The following is a 20,669-nucleotide window of genomic DNA, read 5'->3' as shown; positions in this document are numbered from 1 at the left end:
TGAGTCCCAGCACACTCAGGCCACTTCTGCCTCAAGCGTTCATCGGTAACAACTCATTTATTTCTCCCCAGCCCAGTACGGTGCCTGGTGCTTTGCAAATGTTTGGTGAAGAAGAAAACGAGAATTTAATGAGGAGCGCAACAGGATAGATAAAATGACTTAGGCAGTGCAGTGCGGCCCCGGGTTTGGGCGTGGGGTCAAGTGCTGGCCAAGCACCAGGCCCTTGCTTTGATCCCAGCCACCCCTCCCCCAGGAAACAGCGGCCATCTGTGGATCCCAAGACTGGCTGTCACTTGCCACATCACATACCTCGGGGGAAGTCCTGGTGGGGGCATAATGGGAACTTTTGGAATAATACGTCACAGCCCCCTACACACCGGTTGTTTATTTCTTGAACTTGGCCGGAACCTTCCTGAAAAAGTAAAACCTAATTCTTTGTAGATATGGCTGGCGTGATGGCTTCCGCCTGTGATCTCAGTACTTGGGAAGCTGAGACAGGAGGATCGTGGGTTTGAGGACAGCCTCAGCAACTTAGCAAGACCCTGTTTCCAAATAAAAAAAGCAAAAATCAGTCTGAGGGTGTAGCTTAGAGGTAGAATGCTCCCGGGCTCAATCCCCTGTACCAAAAAGAAAAAAGAAAAAAGAAAAAAGAAAGACAGGAAAGGAAAGGAGGCATCTTTCTTCAAAAGAGAAAGTGAGTAGGCGAAGGTGGCCGCCTGGCCACAGTGGACGGCTTCTGTCTCCCCAGGTCTCATCCTGCTGCTCGGCGGGCTGCAGGGCAAGCCTCTGCTCAGCATGTTCACCATCGGGGTGAGGTAAGGCTTGGGGCCCCTCCCCACGGGGCACAGAGGCGAGAGGCGGGCAGGGAGGGGCGGAGCACACCCCAGACCCGCAGTCTTGTGGCTGGTGGAGACCCATGGCGCCTCTCTGCTCATGGGTTCCGGTCCTTGTGCTAACAGCAAGAGCTGGAAGGCAGGCCGCCTCTGCCACCAGCCAGCAATGTGCCGGTCAGACCAGATAGGTGGCACCTAGAGATCTCGTCTTAACTTGAAACAGTCTCTCTAAGTTGCTGAAGCTGGCTTCGAGCCTGGGAGCCTTCTATCTCAGCCTCCCTCCCAAGTTGGGATTGTAGATGTGTGGTCCCACTGTGCCAGGTTGGGACTGAGCTTTTAAGGACCTTGTTTTAAGAGGAAGGCTTGTTCACACAAACCAGGGGTTAGGACGTAGATGTGTCTTCTTGGGGGCCATGGTTCACCCTGGAACAGCAGACAGTGGGATGCGTAGGGCAGGCTGGAAGGTGTGCGCCAGGGCGTGGCACCAACTGGCACATGGAGGCGGAGCTTCCCAGGGCATGACCCCAAGGGAGAGGGTTGCTGAGGCTGCAGGAGCCAGGCCTAGGGCCTTCAAGACACAGACAGGGCAGGGACCTGGGTCTGTCATTGCTGCGAGAAAAAGCAGAGCACCTGTGGCGTGCTCACACGCTCCCAGCCTCGCGGAGCTCCATTTCACAGTGAGGCTCGGGCCCCCACAATTGCTCGTGGCTGCAGAATCCAGGAGTGGAAGGCAGTCTTGGGACCCCTGTAGTCACATCCACAGCCACGGCCCACGCTGCTCGGGCGGGGTATGAAGTCCCACACTCGGCAGGAGCTCTGATGGTCAGGCTTCCATCAGGACAAGACACCCAGGCGGCTCATGAGTCGGTTTCCCCAGGCCTAGCCATACGGCTGCCGCCGTCCCCTCGCAGACAGTGCCAGCCGCTCGTTAGTTGACCTCACAAATGTTCCCGAGTACCCACTGAGGGTCTGTGGGCGTCATCCAGGTGCTGACTTAGGTGCTGCAGGGTCTGCTTTGGTGGAGTTTGCAGGCTGGCGGAGAAATTAGATGGCAACGGCTCAGAGTTCACATTAGTGAAATAATTACCACTTAACACTGAAGCTGCATTGAGGCTTACATTGATGCCACAAAGAAAACCACCGCTGGAAGAGAAATTAAAAAATAGGTGGGGCCGGGAGTGGTGGTGCACGCCTGTAATCCCAGTACTTGGGAGGCTGAGACAGGGATCGCAGTTTCGAGGACAGCCTCCGGAACTTAGTGAGTCCCTCAGCAACTTAGTAAGACCCTGTTTCTAAATAGATATTTATAAATAAATAAATAGGGCTGGGGGTATGGCTCTGAGGTAAAATGCCCCTGGGTTCCATCCCAATACCAAAGAAACAAACAATAAGGGCGGTAGGAGAGATGTAACCCGTGACTGTGGCCAGGGCTGGCTTGTTTGCAGATAGGAGCAGATTGCTGAGCAGGAGCCAGGTAGGAGGAGCGGGAGGGCGTGTCAGGCAGGGGAACCGCAGGCACCAGGCACCACCAGGAGGCGACGTGGGCCTGGCTCCGTGGGCAGCACAAGATGACGGCTTCGGTTAGGGACAAGCCGCCCAGGTGGCGTGTGTCCCTGTATCCCCTAAACCTAAGCATGTGGTCAGAATCCTTCCTGCCACGGCATGCCGGGCAGCCCTCCTGTTCTCTGGGGGAGATGAAAACTGTGGGCCCTCCTTGGCTGAGAGGCGGAAGGGGATCGCAGATGCCGCTGCAAGGGGATTCAGGAGGAAGGGGCAGACGGGAGCCGGCAGCACGTCGAGCTAGGGATCATGGGGTTCGAAGCCACAGGGTAACGCCTAGCTAGAGAAGAGACCGCTGCGGCACCAGGGCCTCACACATGCGCACAGCAGCAAGAGGGGGCTGTTGACCCGATCGCCCGCCCAGCTCGGGCCTGGTGGAGCCGGAGATGCCACATTTCTAAGCTCCCTGAGACGCCAGAACGCTAATAAAAGTAGTTGCACCGATGCTGGGCTGAGGCTCAGGTGCCCGGGTAACAGAGACCTCAGAGGCAGGTGCGGTGGTAGAGAGGAGAGTCTGAGACGCAGGAGGCTCCTGGAGAAAGCAGAAGCTCAGGTACCAAAATGCTAAAAGTAAAAACCTCCTAGGAAAAAAGACGTTCTATCCCCACCGTGCAGACCGTGAAACGTTCTATGAGAAAAGAAAAAAAAAAAGGTGACTACAAATTTCGAGGATAAAAACCAGTAGGAGTGATCCCTTACCCCGGCTCTCATTCCACCGTGTTCACTCCTCCCTGCGATACTGAAAGGGTAGCGTGTAGCCGAGCACAGTGGCCCACACCTGTAATCCCAGCTACTCAGGAGGATTGCAAGTTCAAGGCCAGCCTGGGAAACACAGCAAGACCCTGGCTCCAAATATCACAAGGGTTTGGGAGGGGATAACTCAGTGGTAGAGCACTTGCCTAGCAGACACAAGGCCCTGGATTCAACACCAGGTTACACGCACGCACACACACGCGCGCACACACACGCGCGCGGTGGGGAGGTACTGTTTTTCAGAATTTAGTAGCAGAGTAAGTCACCTAAAACACCGAATCAGAAGGTAGAAACAGGCATGGTGGTGCACACCCGCCATCCCAGTACTTGGGAGGCTGAGACAGGATCACAGGTTTGAGGCCGGCTTCAGCAACTTAGTGAGACCCTGTTTCAAAATTAGGAAATAAGAAAAAAGGGCTGAAGGTGTAGCTCAGGGACAGAAGCTGGTTCAATCCCCAGCACCAAAAGTGAAATAGAGAAGGTAGAAACCCTACAATGTGAGGCGCTTCTCCAAAATAAATACGGGAACTGTTCTTTTATAAACCTTGTCCTGAGCCCTTGTGCCGCCAGTGACATCCGGGGTGGTCCCAGGAGCTTACTTTGCTGGCCGTTCTCATCTTTATTGACCTGTGGATTAACGTTTTTATTACTACGGCTCTATTCCGGGCTGTGCACCATGCTCTTCCCACGCCGTCGGGGGGAAAGTCCCATCATAACCCTCTGCAAATGTTTGCTTAGCCGGTCTTGCCAGCCTGAGCCAGAAACCAAGGAAGCCTTCACGGTGTCGCCATGGAAACCGGGCACAGCCCCGGGCCTCCTGCAGCGATCTCGTTTATGTGACATTATCCCTGAATGGTCCATTGTCCCGGGTGGGAAGGTCGCCATCACGTGCTGTATTTCTCTGATTCTAAGGCGCACGATCTTTCTCACGTTTAACTCCCCTGCAATCGACCTTTCCCTAGGAGCGATGGGGTAAGACAGAGCCGTGGCCCTCGCTGACTGGCGTGCGCTTTTCTGTCTTGGAGGTGTCCTTCACGATCCGAGATGTCTAAGATTCGAGACAGTGTGGCCCTGTAGCTGGGGTCAAAAGAGCAGCCGCAGCCAGCGTTCCTGACTGTGAACCCACCTAGCCCACCACGCGCTAGTCACTAGGCCCACTCGGGCCAGGGACTCACGCACAAGTGCTCCTGCAGATGTTGAACACCTCTAGCTGGTGTTCTGGGAGTGCAGGGGGCGATGGCAGCCCTCTGCGGGGTGAGAAGGAGCTAGAAATTATATTCTCTTCAAACATTTATTTATTTATTTATTTATTTATTTTGTGTGTGTGTGTGTAAGAGAGAGGGAGAGGGAGAGGGAGAGGGAGGGTGGGGGAGAGAGAGAAGGACAGAGAGAGAGACTGGAGATTGAACTCACGGGCATTTGGCTACCTGGTTACACTCCCAGCCTTTTTACTTTTGTTTTTTATTTTAAAACAGGGACTCTAAGTTAGTGTACTGCCTTCAAACCTGTGATCCTCCTGTCTCAGCCTGCAAAGCAATGGGGGGTGCCACTGTGCCCAGCTCAAACTGTATTTATCGAACCCAGGGGCATTCTCCCTCCAAGATACACCCCCAACCCTAGTTTATTTTTATTTTAAAACAATAAAATAGGTCTCATCAACTACTTGCTGAGGCTGTCCTCAAACCTGCTATCTTCCTGTCTCAGCCTCCCAAGTCCTGGGATTACAAGTATGAGCCACCACCAATAAATTCTTATTGAAACCTTTCAAGCAGATATAAAATAGAGACAAGAGTAAGGGGGACATCCAGGTAGCCACTGCCGGCATCCACGGTGAGCATCCACAGTCAGCTGTATTTCTTCTGCACCCCTACCCTGAGTGTTTTCCAGCAGATCCCAGGCCACACGCCATTAGACCATTCTAGAAGCATAGAAATGTGGGTCAGCTGGCCTCAGTACCAGAAAGACCCCCCTGTGGGCCCTTCACCCATGGACTCACCCACAGCGGGGACCAATCTGAGGGCTTCAGTCCCTAGAGGGAGCATCTCATTGGCCCAGCCTGGGTCACATGGTCTCCTCTTATCCAATCAACCAGTGCTCTGGAAGGACACACATGGTCCAGAAGGAGCTGGAGGAAGAATAAAGGAGCAGACCCCGAGCCCAACCATCTCAACCAGGAGATAGCGGACTTAGGGGGCCCTGGGGAGACCCTCCGAGCCCAAACCCGCCACTTCCCACTTATTACCTAGTTCTAGAAATTCTTCCCGGGGGTCCTAAGACTTTTCTCTCTAACAAATGAGAGTGATTAAAATGCTGTCATTTAATCTTAGTGTGAATGAGTGTCTCAGCAACAGACACTCATTCCCACTAAGACGTGGCTGCCTGATGGGAGAGGCCCCTTCCCAAAGACAGGGCTCGCGGTGGGGTGCGCCCAGCGCAGAGAGGAAGGCAGGTGCACCCTGGGATTGGGAAGCAGACTGGGGACAGGCTTCACGGCCCAAAGTGCCGCCGACCGCGGCTGGGATCCACGAGGTCCTTAAGCATGCCTTCTCTGTGGCCCGTTCAACCTGTCCACGCAGCCTGGCCGTGGCGGCCATTCCAGAGGGCCTGCCCATCGTCGTAATGGTGACGCTGGTCTTGGGCGTGCTGCGGATGGCCAAGAAGCGGGTCATTGTGAGGAAGCTGCCCATCGTGGAGACCCTGGGTGAGGCCGCCCTGCAGGAATTCCTACTGATGGACAGGCGGGGTCTGGGGGCGCCCTGCAACCTGGGCCTCAGGGTGGTGGCAACAACCTTTTTTCCCCATAAACCTATATTTTCTGGGCCCAGGTTGCTGCACCGTCATCTGTTCTGATAAGACTGGAACGCTGACGGCCAATGAAATGACAGTGACCCAGCTCGTAACGTCAGATGGGCTTCGCGCCGAGGTGAGTGTCCTGGGAATGTACAAGACTGGGCGCACCCTGCCAGCCTGCCCCTGCCCCGAGGAAGCACACATGTGGTCCGACAGTCCTGGACTGGCTTAAGGTGGCCTCCTTTATTTATTTGTTTTTTTGTTTTTTATATATTTATTTAGATTTTTGATGTTTTATTTTGGTAGTACTATGGATTGATCTCAGGAGTATTCTTCCTCCAGGCTACATCCCCAGCCCTACTTTTCTTTTTAATTTTGAAACAGGATCTCACTAATTTGATGAGTCTTAGTACTTGCTGAGGCTGACCTTGAACCTGTGATCCTCCTGTCTCAGCCTCCCAAGTACTAGGATTACGTGTGTGTGTGTGTGTGTGTGTGTGTGTGTGTGTGTGTGTGATGGTTCCATTTTTTTCTTCGGGTTTGGGGATGGAACCCAGGGGCATTTGACCTCTGAGACACAACCCCAGCCCTATCTTTTATTCTTTATTTTGAAACCGGTTTCTCTGAGTTGCAAAGGGCCTCACTAAGTAGCTGAGGCTGCCTGCGAACCACATTCCTCCGGTCTCAGCCTCCTGAATGCTGGGATTACAAGCGTGTGCCACCTTCCCTGGCAATGGTCCCATTTTTAAAAATGTCTTTATTTAGCTGAGCATGGTGGCACACGCTTGTAATCCCAGCATTTGGGACGCTGAGACAGGAGGATCTGGGTTCAAGGACAGCCTCAGTTACTTAGTGAGGCCCTTTGCAACTCAGTGAGACCCTGTTTCAAAATAAAGAGTAAAAAAAAAAAAAATAGGGCTAAGGGTGTAGCTCAGAGGTAGAATGCCCCTGGGTTCTATCACCAATACTGAAAAAAAGTCATTATTTTACTTGTCTTTATTTTATTTTTACAGGGCCTCTCACATGGCAGGCTAATGCTCTGTCTCTGAGCCACACCCTCCCCAAGCTCCTCATTACAATATTTAAATGCTAGAAAACACTTACCCATCACCTGCCATGAGGAGGTGACCACAGATCACCCCTTCTGCTCTTCCGCCTCTCTGGAGTCAGAAACTCCGCAAAGGTGTGATTCTGTGTCCTGGTGTTTTGTTCCAGAGCAAGGAGTCAGTGAATTATGGTCCCTGCCTGCTTTTGAAAATAAAGTTCTGTTGGCCAGGCATGGTGGTGCAGGCTTGTAATCCCCACGCTTGGGAGGCTGAGACAGGAGGATCGCACAGGTTCAAAGCCAGCTTCAGCTATTTAGTGAGGCTTTCAGCAACTTAGTGAGACCCTGTTTCCAAATAAAGTATAAAACAGGTCTGGGAGTATAGCCTGGAGGTAGAAAAGCCCCTGAATTCCACCCCCAGGACCACAAAAAAAAAAAAAAAAAAAAAGAAAGTTCTGTTAACACACGCCATGCCCACTTGTGTTCACAGCTCCGAGGGCTCCAGTGTTAGCTGGGCCTTCTTGGAGCTTTGTTCTCTGGCCCAGTATGCAAATGTCTGCCGCCCTCTTCATAGCCCTGCTTTCCTCCCCACTATTGCCTGCTGCTCCGGCCCAGGGCTTGTCCTAGAGCCTGGTGTCCCAGCAGGGGGTCCTGACCACTACAGGTCCCTGCAGGGAGCGAGGCTTCTGTCCTCAGACAGACCCCGGGAAAGTCTGGGGCTGCCCAGGGGAGCGCAGCTTTGAGTCTTGGTGCCATCTCTTCTTCTGTGCCCTGCAGGTCAGCGGAGTCGGGTACAACGGCAAAGGGACTGTATGTCTCCTCCCATCCAAGGAAGTAATCAAGAAATTCTCCAACATCTCCATGGGAAAGCTGGTGGAGGTGACTGGGAAGCCCGGGTGGGATGTGCGTTGAGGACGGGCTGTGTGGGGTCTCGGGCTCCTCTCTGCTGAGGGCTGCTGGTGCTTGGTGACAGCTGAGCTGCGCTCAGGGGCCAGGCTGTCAGAGCCTTGGCAACATGACCCAGAAGCAGATGACCACACGCTGGGGGGAGGTGAGAGCTGGGGCCCTGTGCCTGCCCGGCGCTCAGGAGGCAGCCTGCATGGAAGGACCCCGTCCCCTGTGGGTGCAGATCCTTTAAACTGCGGTCCTCCTGCCTCAGCCTCACAAGCACCAGGGTCGCAGGCGTGGACCACCACACCTGGCTCACTGGGAACTTTTGGTGCTAGGCACAGTCATCCTGTACCTAAGCTCCCTTCCCCTTCCTGTGTAGCAGGCGCCCACCTCGCGGCCCAGCCTCCTCTTCCCAACCCCAGTGCTTATAACCCAGTGTCCTCAGCCTCTGAGGGCTGTGGTTTTGCAGAATCGCTCCCTGTTCTGTAGCTAGTGCCAGCTCTCAGGATGGGCACAGCAGTGGCAAGGCTGGGCGGGTGATGTGGGTAGAGCAGCCATGCTATGTGCTCCGGACCCCCTGCTACACGCCCAGCTTGGGGGCCACTTCACCATCACGACTACCAGCACCACAGTCTTGCAGATTAAGGAAGGGGGCTCACTCCATCAGCCCACGCTCTGTCTCTGTCTATTTTTTATTTTCTAGATATTTGCTTTGTAATCAAGATATAAGCTATATACTATATACTATGGTGTTCTATTCGCATTCTTACAGCTATAATCTAAAAAACTGACCACGTAACTTAGCGGAAAGAAGATTCATTTTATTACCATTTTGGGGTTCGTCCATTTGAGGCCAGGGACCATGGATCTCGGGGCAGAGAGAGAGAGAGAGAGAGAGTGCACATGGGCTGTGCTCCTCACATCATGGAGGCTGAAAGCCAAAGAGAGCAGGGGGAGCAGGGACCATATATAATCCCCAAGGCCGCACCCCAGGGACCCACCTCCAGCCCATCCTACTGGCCTGAGCCACCACCACCCCACCCCCCGTCAACCCATTACAACAGACTGGTCAACTGCTGTGATTACGACCCTCAAGACTCTATCATGTCAACTCCAAACACCAACCTAGGAGTTCCCCAGGGCCGTTCCGTACTGCCCATAACAGAATCCACCCTTCGGGCATGGCTTAGCAGGCTTCCTACGTACACCCTGTCTGCGTAGCAGTTGCTAGTCCCTGACTCCAGAACATCGTGGCCCCTGGTGGGAACCCCTTCCAGTCGCTCCCCGCCACCCCCACCGGGACCCCAGCCCCCATGCGCTGCCTCACCAGGAACCCCACCCATGTAGGCAAGGGCTGCTGAATTTCTCCCACGGAGCCAGGATGCTGGCTTCTTTGAAGGAATGTTGGTGCCGGCCCAACTTCAGCGTCTAAGTTTTTCACGGTCCTGAGTGAGGCCCCTGGGGAGCTGGTCCCAATCCTAACTGTGGACGTCTGGGAAACCCCCCTTTCAGGCAGGCTGTGTCGCCAACAACGCCGTCATCGGGAAGAACGCCATGACGGGACAGCCCACGGAGGGCGCCTTGCTGGCGCTGGCGATGAAGGTGGGCGCCTGCTGGTGTGGAGACCACGGCCCTGCGGGCGGGAAGTGCAAGCTGTGGGGGTCAGAGCCGGCTCCGGCCCAGCCAGGCCTCTCCAGAGGGTCTCACTAAGTGTCCAAGGGGCTTACTAACTTGCCAAGGCTGGACTCAAACCTACGGTCCTCCTGTCTCAGACTCCCAAATATGCCTATATGGCCAGCTCGCTCTTTCTTTCGTCCTCCCTTCCTTCCTTCCTTTCTTTCAGTACTAGAGATAGAACCCAGGGGCATCCGACCTCCAAGCTCCACCCCCAGCCCTATTTTTTTATTCTTTATTTTGAAACCGGGTCTCACTGAGTTGCAGAGAGCCTCACTAAGTAGCTGAGGCTGTCCGTGAACCGCGATCCTCCCAAATGCTGGGATTACGGGCATGCACCACCGTGGCCAGCTCCTTCTTTTTTTATTATTTATTTATTTATTAGTGGTACTGGGGTTCCTGAAAACCCTTCTACCTCCAGGATACACTCTCAGACCCATTTTATACTTTTTATTTGGAAACAGGGTCTCTTAAGCCAGAGAGGCTGGCTTCGAACCTGCGCGATCCTCCTGTCTCCGTCTCCCAAGCGCGGGGATGACAAGCGTGCGCCACCACGCCCGGCTTTTTTTTTTTTTTTTTAACTGTACCGGGGATGGAACCCAGGGCCTTGTGCATACCAGACAGGCACTCTATTACTAAGCTAAACCCCCAGCCCAAGGACTTCATCTTATCTTGATGTCTGCAAAGGCCCTGTTTCCGAGTAAGGCTACATTCACAGGGTGAATGCATTTTCAGGGTGAGGACCCCAACATATCCTGCAAAGGACACAGTTCAACCCATGGTACCCCCAAAGGGGTCCTTTAGATATTATTTTCCTAATCCCCGCTACACTTCATTACCACAGATGAGCTATATCGGTTTGTACGTAAACAGTTATCCATGCTTTAGCCGTCAAAGCGGGTTCCTCACCACCACCTCCCCCAGAAAACCACTTTCACCTCTTGGGGGCTGCGGGAGGCTGTCAAGTAATGGACCCGCGGCAGCCCGCGAGGCCCTGGGCTGCAGGCATCAGCCCAGCTCGCTGCGGGGTTCTTGGGATAAGCTGCTGTTCCTTCAAGTCCCAGCAGAAACCCTACAGGATTTTATTTTCTTATGGTTTCAGGTACAAGCTCAGGCAAAGCCCAGGGTTCCGCCCCGGGGTGAGAGAAGGGAGCCGCTTCTCTCTGGGTGGGACATTTCAAAGCTCGAGGCCTTTGCCGTGAGCTGAAGCCTGGGCTTCTCGTCCGGGGACGGCTTGGGTCCTGAGGGATTCCCTAGCCCGAGCTCTGCAGGAGCCTGGCTCAGGGCCACGGGCTGAGCCCGCCCCGCCGTGTGATCTCCAGATGGACCTAAGCGACATTAAAGATTCCTACGTGAGGAGGAAGGAGATTCCCTTCAGCTCGGAGCAGAAGTGGATGGCGGTGAGGTGCAGTGTGAAGAGTGAGGTGCGTGGGCGGCTGGTCCTCCCTCCCTCCCCACCCCAGACACCACGGGAGGGATGCCAGGTACCCAGCTGCCTCTGTGAGCTTCCGAGACCTGAAAACACAGCCAGCAGCCACGCCAGCTTCGATTCTCATGGGCCTCTTCTAGGCTTCTCATCTAGAACCTGACGCCGTGACGTTGACTAGGGGCCTAATGTAGGACAGGGTGATGCGGGTCAAAGATGGAGCCTGTTCTTCTTATCGACTGCATAGTATTCCACTGTGTGATTCCGAAACTCCTCTAACCTGTCCTGGGTCAGTGGTCAGCAATGGCCCACTGCATGTGACAGCCCTGAGAGGGTCTGCGTGCCGTCTTTGGCCCCCTGTGCACAACGGGGTGATGGTCACCGTGCCCCGAGGCACGAGGACAGCGGATTTCTTCCTTTGTGTTTTTCAAGGATCAGGAAGACGTTTACTTCATGAAAGGGGCCTTTGAAGAGGTGGTCCGGCACTGCACCACGTACAACAACGGGGGCATCCCCCTGCCGCTGACGCCACAGCAGACCTCGTTCCTCCTACAGGAGGAGAAGCGGATGGGCTCGCTGGGTCTGCGGGGTCAGTGCAAGGGCCGGCGTGGAGCTGTCCGCATGCCTTGTTGTCTGGGTGGCACCAAGCTGCAGGGGCCCCGCTCTGTGTAACAGACATGGCTCAGGGGCGGGCGAGAGTGGAGGGGCCTCCGCTGCGGAGAGGACAGGGGACTGGGACACAGACGGCCACTTTCCTGAGGTGTCCATTTTCCTCATTCCCTCTTGTCAGGAGATCCCAAAGCCCGTTCCAATTGAGGAAGACACTTCGTTTCAGAGATTTCCAGTGTTTCTCCCCAGAGCAATATCCCCCACCCTCGGTGGGCTGTACCAAACCCAGCTTCTCTTTGTGACATGTATCACGCTGTCCTTTTTCAGAGAAAGCATTTTAAACACTTGGGGCCGGGCGTGGTGGTGCACACTTGTAATCCCGGTACTTGGGAGGCTGAGACACAGAGAGGAGGGTCGCAAGTTCCTGGTCAGCCTCAGCTACTTAGTGAGGCCCTCTCCAACTTAGTGAGACCCTCTTTCAAAACATTAAAAATTAAAAATAGACTGGAGGTGTAGCTCAGAGGTAAAAATGCCCCTGAGTTCAATCCTTAGAACAGCAAAACCCAAAAACAAACAACAACAAAAACAACAAAAGGAAACACTTGAGGCCAGGTGGGGTGGCACGCACCTGTAATCCCAGTATTTGGGAGGCTCAGATAGGAGGAAAGAGAAGAAATTGCACCAGCAGTATTAGCACATGGCACCAGCATTATTGGTTTTATTAGCACATGGCACCAGCAGTATTAGCACATGGTACTGGCAGTATTAGCACGTGGCACCAGCATTATTAGCAGACGACACTGATGCCGGCAGTATTAGCACATGACACCAGCATTATTTGGTAGTATTAGCACATGGCACCAGCAGTATTAGCACATGGCACTAGCATTATTGGTAGTATTAGAACATGGTACTGGCAGTATTAGCACATGGCACTGGCCTTATTAGACAGGGTTAGTCTGTACAAGAGGGAGGTGCTCCTGAGGGTTCCTCGGTAACAGCCCCTGACACAGCAAGGGACCAAGCAAGGCAGTACTCACACCCCCACCTCTCAGATCACGCAGCCCCAGGAGCCATGGCTTCTTTGCCTCTGTGGGGAGGAGCAGGCCCAGAGACAGGCCTCTTTACCATGGCGCTCCCATAAATGCCCAAATCCCCAAGTCTGCTGGAAATGACAGAATGGGGGGGGGGGCACAGAGTGGGCCCAGGGAATGGGCCATCACCAGTGTCCTCCATCTGCCACCTGGCAGGCCGTGGCCATGCCTGCTGGGCAGAGGCAAGATTCCAGACCACCAAGCAGAAACAGCCATTGCCAGCACTCTTCCTCTCTCTGGGACACACCCACGCAGGTCTGGGAGGATTCCTCCCCTTTGTTTTCCAGGAAGCTGGGCCACGCGGGGGCTGCTGGGGACTAAGGACGGTCCCCTTGGGCCCTGGTGAGCCTCCTCAGGTCGCTGTCTTCCGCAGTGCTGGCCCTGGCGTCTGGGCCTGAGCTGGAGAAGCTCACCTTCCTGGGCCTGGTGGGCATCATAGACCCGCCGCGGGCTGGCGTGCAGGAGGCGGTCCGGCTGCTCCTGGAATCGGGCGTGTCCGTGAAGATGATAACGGGGGATGCTCTGGAGACTGCGCTGGCCATAGGTACGAGCTCACACCTGCCCTGGCTTCACACAGGGCCACTACGCTGGTCGCTCCTCACTGACCCCGGTCAGGAGAGCTCGCGCCCAGCTCCCGGGGTTTATCGGCAATCACTGCACGCTCGTCTAAGGTGTTTGTTTCCAAAATCTTGGCAGATTCTCCAACAGTAGAAAGGTGATTACGCATGCGGAGGATGCCCATGTCAGGGGCTTCATGTGACCCGCCTCACCGCACAGGCAGCAGCAGCACAGGGCACAGTTTCAATCGGGCTTTGCACCAGCTGAATGCCCTTGGCAAATCACTGAGCCACTCTGGCCCTCAGCCTCCCCCACTCCCGCCTAATTACTACTGTTACGAGGGTCGCCACAGGTCGGCTCTTCCCCACCCGCCTGGAGGCAGATGATGCTGTGAACAGGTTGCAGGCTTCAGGTCCAGAAGGAAGCGTATTGGGCCTCAGTGTTACTGCTGACCTGCTCTGCGACCTAAGGGAAGGCACTGCCCCCTCTGTTTCCCCATCTTTAAAGATGAAACAGTCTGGCCTCTGTGGTCAGTCAGTTCCAGGGTGGCGTGAGATCAGGTGACCTAGTGAGCTGCTGTTACAAGTGAGGATCCCAGGAAGCAGGACCCACCATGGCTTTATTCTGAGGCAGGGCCTGGCGTCAGGCAGGTGGGGTGGAGGGAGGGGATGGGGACGGGGTCTCGGGCCTTGGGGAGCCCTCAGCACCGCCTCTCCCTGAAGGAAGAAGCATTGGTCTGTGCGACGGCAAGCTGCAAGCCATGTCCGGGGAGGAGGTGGAGAGCAAGGAGCCGGGCGTGCTGGCGGGCCGCGTGGGGCAGGTGGGCCAGGAGTCGGGGCAGGGGCGGGGGGGGGGGGCGCCCAGCTCCGCCTCCGCTGACCCGCCTCCCTCCTGCACCCAGGTGTCTGTGTTCTTCAGGACCAGCCCCAAACACAAGCTCAAGATCATAAAGGTACGCAGGGCGAGCAGGCGGCCCTGGACGTATGGCCCTGGTGCCCCGTCCCGAGTCGTCCAGGGTGGGCAGACGGCCGCTCAGCTGTCCTCAAACATGGCTTCGTCCCTAGGTCCAGCACACGTGCCACCCACATAGCCTCACCTCATTGGCTAGAATGTCACGTGGCCATACCTAGCTGCAAGGGATGCTGGGAAATGTCAAGAGTGGTCACATGTCCAGCTAAAACCTGGGGCCCTTGTAGAAGAGGAGGGGGTCTAGGGACCATTGACCCTGTCGACTGGAAACAGGATTGGAAGTGGGATGGCACGTCTGCAAAAATGAAAACGGGCTGTCCCAGGCTTGCTCACTTAATAACAGTAAGAGCAGGCCTTTCTTCATCTGTAAAATGGAGAACCTAATGACGGTGCCAGTTCACAAGGCTGTGAGAGGGTGAGATGGCGCCAGGCCCATGCCGCCCGTCACACGGCAAGCGCCTGATAAAGGGCGGTGTGGCCTTCTGAGTGTGGCAAAGCCACCAGGCCCTGCGGGGGCCCTTGGCTTTTCTCGCACCCCAGCCTTCCGTGTGTGTGCTTTGCTTTTTCTTTTGTGTTATTTCTGTGGATGGTTTTCTTGTTTGCTTTTGGTGTTTTTAGTGCCCCGGGGTAAATCTCTGTGGAGTTAATAATGACATTGAGGCCGACTGAGCACCGCCTGGTGCCAGGGCTTGTGTTGTTAGTTATTCTTCATCTGTTAGTCAGCTTTCTGTTGCTGTGACAAAATGCCTGAGAAAAATAATTTAAAGGGAGGAAAAGTTTACGTGGGCATGGTTACAGAGGGGCCATGGTCACTTGGCTCTGTTGTTTCTGGGCCTTTGGTGAGGCCAAAGGTCACGGTGCTGGGCAGGGCCACATCCATCGCCCTAGCTGGGCCTCACAACAGCCCTTCACAGCAGGGAAGGCCACTCCCCCTTTGCAGATGGGGAAACTGAGGCGGGGAGGTTCAAGGAAGGTTCCTGCTGACTCCAGTGTCCTCCGGGAAGGGGTCTCTGCTGCCAGGGCAGTGTGCCTGCAGGGGTCAGAGGGAGGGTTCTAGAAGGAGGGCCCTCAGGCTGCAGCCCCATCACCTTCTCTTCCCCCAGGCCTTGCAGGAGTCGGGGGAAATCGTGGCCATGACGGGGGATGGTGTGAACGACGCAGTCGCCCTCAAGTCTGCAGACATTGGCATCGCCATGGGGCAGACGGGGACGGATGTCAGCAAAGAGGCCGCCAGCATGATCCTGGTGGACGACGACTTCTCGGCCATCATGTGAGCTGCTCCGCGGTGGCCTCCTGGGTGGCCTGCTCTCGGGGCTGCTGCGGTGGAGACGCGGGGCTCTGCCAAGGAGGGGCCCTGGGGAGACCTGTGCCTCCAGGCTGGTCCCTCAGGCCGGTGTCCCCAGCCCAAGCACCAGGAGCCCCACAGTGGGGTCGCCCGCCCGCCTCCGGGGAGCCTGCTGAGGCCCCAGGGCCACGGCCCTGGGCACTGGGAGCCCTAGAGCCATAGTAGGAGACCAGCAGCAGGAGGCAGGAGTGCCACCTGGCCATTCGGCCAGCTGGAGAGTGTTCTGATGACGGAGAAATGCTCTCTGCGGCACTCTGAGGGAGGGAACAAATGAACAGATTCCACGCACTGGGAAGAGACTGCACAGAAACGCCGGGTCGTTGGCGCTGACGGCAAAACCCCTTCCTCTGTTTTTCTCCCCTCACACTAAGCTGCACCCCCAGCCCTGTGGGTCTCGCTGTGGCCCGGGCTGGCCTCCCCCTTGCCCAGCCTCCTGAGTACCTGGAGGCTTTGCAGGTGTACCAGCCTCATAGGTTTTCTTTTTCCCCCCTCTTTGGAAAGTGGCCTTCCCTCTGAATCCAATTTTAATTAGTTCCAATTAAGACTTAACTCACAAGTAAATCATAATAATTAGGGGTGAGGGAAAACTTTTTTTTTTTTTTTTTTGCAGTACCAGGGATGGAACCCAGGAGCACTGTACCTCTGAGCTGTTTCAAAAATAAAAAGACACAAAAATAGAGTCTCACTGAGTTGTGAAGGGCCTCGCTAAGTAGTAGCTGAGGCTGTCCGAGAACCACGAGCCTCCGGTCTCAGCCTCCCAAATGCTGGGATTACGAGCATGTGGCACCAGGCCTGGCTGAGGGAAAACTTTTAAGCCTGAGAATCTAGGCAGGAGGATTGCAAGTTTAAGGCCAGCCTGGGCAACTTAGAGCCACAGCCCCAGATCTTTTATTTCTTTATTTATTGAAACGGGGTCTTGTTAGGATGCCGAGCGTCTAGCTAAGTTGCCACGGCTGGTCTTGAATCTGCGATCCTCCTGTCTCAGCCTCTTAAGCGCTAGGATTAGAGGCATGAATCCATGCCTGTTTGAAGAAGTCTTCTTTAGGATGGATTTACTGTAGGAATCCTGAAAACGTTTCCCCTTAGTAAAGTTAACCACGCAGCTGTAAAGTGCAGGTGTACGTGGTTCTGCGCTTTAAGTTCTTTTGCAGAATGTTGTGATACAAGCAGGTGGGTTAGACAGTTTCCTCCATTGCTGGCCTGAGGTCAAGCTCTTAAAAGACTTTGCTTGTCATCCCCGCGCTTGGGAGGCGGGGAGACAGGAGGATCGCGCAGGTGCGAAGCCAGCCGCGCTGGCTTAAGAGACCCTGTTTTTATATAAAATATAAAAAATAGCCGGGCGTGGTGGCACACGCTTGTAATCCCCGCGCTTGGGAGGCAGAGACAGGAGGATCGCGCAGGTTTGAAGCCAGCCGTGCGCGCTGGCTTAGGAGACCCTGTTTCCAAATAAAAATGTAAAAATAGGTCTGGGAGTGTAGCCCGGAGGTAGAAGGGTTTCCAGGAACCCCAGTACCACCAAAGATAAATAAATAAATAAATAAATAAATAAATAAAATATAAAAAATAGGCCTGGGAGTGTAGCCCAGAGGTAGAAGGGTTTCATCCCCAGTACCACCAAAAAAAAAAAAAAAAAAAAAAAGGACTTTGCGAAGCACTTTCTGGACGTAGTTCTTGGGTGTCATTGGTATCAAACTGTTAAGTCCTTTGATGCTTTAAACACTCCGGGGTCCTGGGCTGAGTTTCAGAGTCATTTACAAACTCGAGGTGTTGGGTGTCGTTTGCATGGAGGCTCAGGATCTGCGCCCCAGGGGCTGATGGGTGCTCTTAAGGCAACATCGCCTTTGCCGGATGTGTCCCCCAGAATCCCGCGGGGCGGGGGCAGCAGCGCGGTACCCGGGCTTCTCCCCTCTGCCTGGAGGCTGCACCTGAGCCTCCCCTCTCCTGCAGAAGCGCTGTGGAGGAAGGCAAGGGCATTTTCTACAACATCAAAAACTTCGTCCGGTTTCAGCTGAGCACGTAAGTAGAGGACCTGGCTCGCTCCGCGTGGCGGGCGCCGCGTCCGGGCGGCGCTGATGGGCTGTGTCCTGCAGGAGCATCTCGGCCTTGAGCCTCATCGCCCTGTCCACCGTGTTCAACCTGCCCAGCCCCCTGAACGCCATGCAGATCCTGTGGGTCAACATCATCATGGACGGGCCGCCGGCGCAGAGGTGAGGCGGGGCGGCGTGCGCTTCCCGCGGGGCTGCCGCTGCCTCCCTGGCCTGGGCAGGGGGCGGGCGCCCCAAAAGTAGGGGCTTCGCAGAAGAATAAAGTGTGCCGAGCCCCGGGCAAGAGGACATGGGGGAGCCTTTGAGGTTGGAGCTCCGGCCGTTCAGGCGCTCACCAGGCTCGGGACCACCGGGAGCCATCGGCAAAGGCGCAAGGCGCCGTTCCCAGCATCCTTTCTTGTGTATGGCGTATGTCAAAGTGTCACTTGTCTTGTCCCGAGCAGCTTGGGGGTCGAGCCGGTTGACAGGGACACCCTGGGGCAGCCGCCTCGGAGCGTCAGGGACGCCATCCTGAGCAGGGCCCTCCTCCTGAAGGTGGTCCTGTCTGCCGCGGTCATCATCAGCGGGACCCTCTTCGTCTTCTGGAAGGAGGTGGGCAGCGCGCTACGCCGGCTTGTTCACTGGCTGGTGGGAGATACCAGGTGGCCTGGGCGGTCCCTGTGCTGGCTCCCGTGGGGTTCCCGACCTGGGGCACAGAAGCCCACAGACAATGGAAGAACTTGGGGCCGTCAGAGAGAACCGGACCCTGAGCCGGAGACGCAGGGTGTGCGTGCGGTGACAGCGAGAGCAGAAGGCAGGTCTCTTTGAGGGGACAGGTGGCCCCACTGCCTGTCACCAGGAAGCAACTGGAGGGCTGAAGGTTCCTCCTGGCTTATTCTCTGCGGGGGGGTCTTATGGGTCACCTTGACCTGCCCTGCGGGGCCAGGAAGTCTCTGGCTGAGAGGAGAAATGAGGCCGAGATCCTGCCAGCCTGGTGCGAGAAGGGGGTAGGCAGCCTGTCCCCCGTGCCCTCTCTCTGCTGGTCCTCTGCCCCAGCCCCTACCTGGGCTCCCCCTCCCGTTGGGAGGTGGTCCAGGCCAGCCTGTGTCTCCCACCCTGCGAGCTGAGCCCTCAGCCCCGGAGCAGGCCCAGCAGGGTGACTGGTCAGGGATGCTTTGGCCCACCTGGGTGTGGAGTAGAAGCCCGCCCCTGTCTGGGGCGGGTTCCCTCAGACACTGGGAAGCTGGGGTGAGCAGTGCCCAGCACCCTCCCTCCCTGCCCCGTGGCGGCCTGTGGCCTCCGGGTGCCAGGCCTCTGGGCAGCAGCATGCCAGCGACAGTCGTGGCTTCCGGCACCCCAGCGGCTGCGGTGTATGGCGGGGCTCTCTGGCCCTGGCCCTGACCCCTCGCCCGTGTGTCCTGTCCAGATCCCTGAGGACGGAGCCAGTACCCCGCGCACCACCACCATGACGTTCACCTGTTTCGTGTTCTTTGATCTCTTCAACGCCCTGACCTGCCGCTCTCAGGTGAGACGGCCGCCCTAGCCACCGCGTGTTCTCCGATGCCGCGGTCGCTGCCCGCGTCCGCTGGCGGCCCTCCTCCACCTCCCGCGGTAGAGGGGCTTGGCAGCTGAGGATCGCCCTGCCCTCCCCGAGGTGGGGCAGCTTCACTCCTGCCCCAAGTGCCCACCGGTCTGCCCAGGTGGACTGCAGGCAGCTCGGAGCGGGCACAGGACACCGTGGGCATCACGGGGCATCGCTGCCCATACTAAGACGCACCAAGGCGCGCCTTCTCCTCCCCGCAGACCAAGCTGATATTTGAGATCGGCTTCCTCCGGAACCGCATGTTCCTCTACTCAGTCCTGGGGTCGCTTCTGGGGCAGCTGGCCGTGATCTACATCCCGCCCCTGCAGAAGGTCTTCCAGACGGAGAACCTGGGAGCACTTGGTGAGTGGCGGGGACAGGCGCGGTCACCACACCAGGCCCAGGCACTGCCCCAGCCTGCTGAAGCCCGTGTGAGCGTTCTCAAAGCCTACGCCTGTAATCTCAGTGCCTGGGAGGCTGAGGTGGGAGGATCACAGGTTTGAGGCCAGCCTTGGCAACTTGGCAAGACCCTGCTTCAAAATAAAGAATAAAATAGGGCTGGGAATATAGCTCAGAGGTAAAACACCCCCCCCCTCCAGAACTTGCTGAAAGGAACGTGCTTTGGTGACCATGGCTCTGTAAAGAGCTCAGACCCTGGGGTGGGCGCCCAGGCCTCCCGGCGTCCTCAGCCAGCCTGGCAGGGCCTCCTTTCTCTGTGGGGCATGGAGTGGAGAGTCGCTCACACCACAGTCACATGAGTGGGCGGGGGAGCAGCAGGGGCCAGAGCGGCTTCCCCAGAGGGAGCCGGCGTGGAGGGCAAGTCCCTCCCGTGTCCCTCCTCCCCACTGGCTGGCCCACGCTCAAGCAGAGGGCAGGGAGGGCCCCGGGCTGAGCACAGGGACTGTCCAGATGCCTGCACTTGAGAGCCCAGGCCACACCGCGCGTCACCTCTCCCTGCACCGCAGCGCCAGTCCACACGGGTCACCAGGGATGCCCTGTTGGGGCAGACAAAAGGAAGACACACTCAAGTTGTTTGTTTTGACCGTACTGGGGGCGGCACCAGGGTGTTCTACCTCCAAGCTACACCCCCAGCCCTATTTGTTATTCTTTATTTTGAAACGGGGTCTGAGTTGCAGAGGGCCGCATTAGGTAGAGGTTTTCATCCATGGGGAAGAAAGTCGGTTTACCAAATCTGAAGCGCCTTTAAGCCGTGGGCGGCCCGTGAGCACTGTGAGGGGAGGCAGTGGGGAAGCCGGGGGAGGAGAGGGCTGGGGCTCCACTCTGCCCTGCACCTCCCTTTGCAGAGAAGGAAGAGGTGCCTCCGCAGGGCAGGGTCCGGGCAGGGGCCAGTGGGGGCGGCGGTGCTTCCTGACCGGCTCCTGTCCCCACCTCTGCAGATCTGCTGTTTCTAACCGGGCTGGCCTCGTCCGTCTTCATCTTGTCAGAGGTCCTCAAGCTGTGTGAACGGTTCTGCTCCCGAGCCACCAAGGGCCCGCGGCAGCGGGACGAGGTGTGA

General features: G+C 56.4%; 1 protein-coding gene across 1 annotated transcript in view; it reads left to right on the top strand.

The window, feature by feature from the left end:
- ATP2C2 (ATPase secretory pathway Ca2+ transporting 2) overlaps nt 1-20,669 on the top strand; it is a gene marked incomplete at both ends in the record, with an annotated part of 62,287 nt that extends 41,618 nt beyond the window's left edge. The window contains 17 exons of the mRNA XM_080703455.1: nt 749-815; nt 5,723-5,847; nt 5,972-6,069; nt 7,759-7,860; nt 9,385-9,474; nt 10,869-10,970; nt 11,405-11,561; nt 13,049-13,219; nt 13,956-14,053; nt 14,135-14,185; nt 15,306-15,472; nt 17,495-17,563; nt 17,638-17,754; nt 18,036-18,183; nt 18,998-19,096; nt 19,375-19,516; nt 20,551-20,669. Of these exons, the coding sequence (XP_080559581.1) occupies nt 749-815; nt 5,723-5,847; nt 5,972-6,069; nt 7,759-7,860; nt 9,385-9,474; nt 10,869-10,970; nt 11,405-11,561; nt 13,049-13,219; nt 13,956-14,053; nt 14,135-14,185; nt 15,306-15,472; nt 17,495-17,563; nt 17,638-17,754; nt 18,036-18,183; nt 18,998-19,096; nt 19,375-19,516; nt 20,551-20,669 (1,922 nt within the window). The remainder of the gene's footprint in view (nt 1-748; nt 816-5,722; nt 5,848-5,971; nt 6,070-7,758; nt 7,861-9,384; nt 9,475-10,868; nt 10,971-11,404; nt 11,562-13,048; nt 13,220-13,955; nt 14,054-14,134; nt 14,186-15,305; nt 15,473-17,494; nt 17,564-17,637; nt 17,755-18,035; nt 18,184-18,997; nt 19,097-19,374; nt 19,517-20,550) is intronic.

This window comes from Muscardinus avellanarius, assembly GCF_963383645.1.
Source record: "Muscardinus avellanarius genome assembly, chromosome: 10".
In the NCBI taxonomy this organism is placed as follows: Eukaryota; Metazoa; Chordata; class Mammalia; order Rodentia; family Gliridae; genus Muscardinus; species Muscardinus avellanarius.
This window is presented reverse-complemented; position numbering and strand designations above follow the sequence as displayed.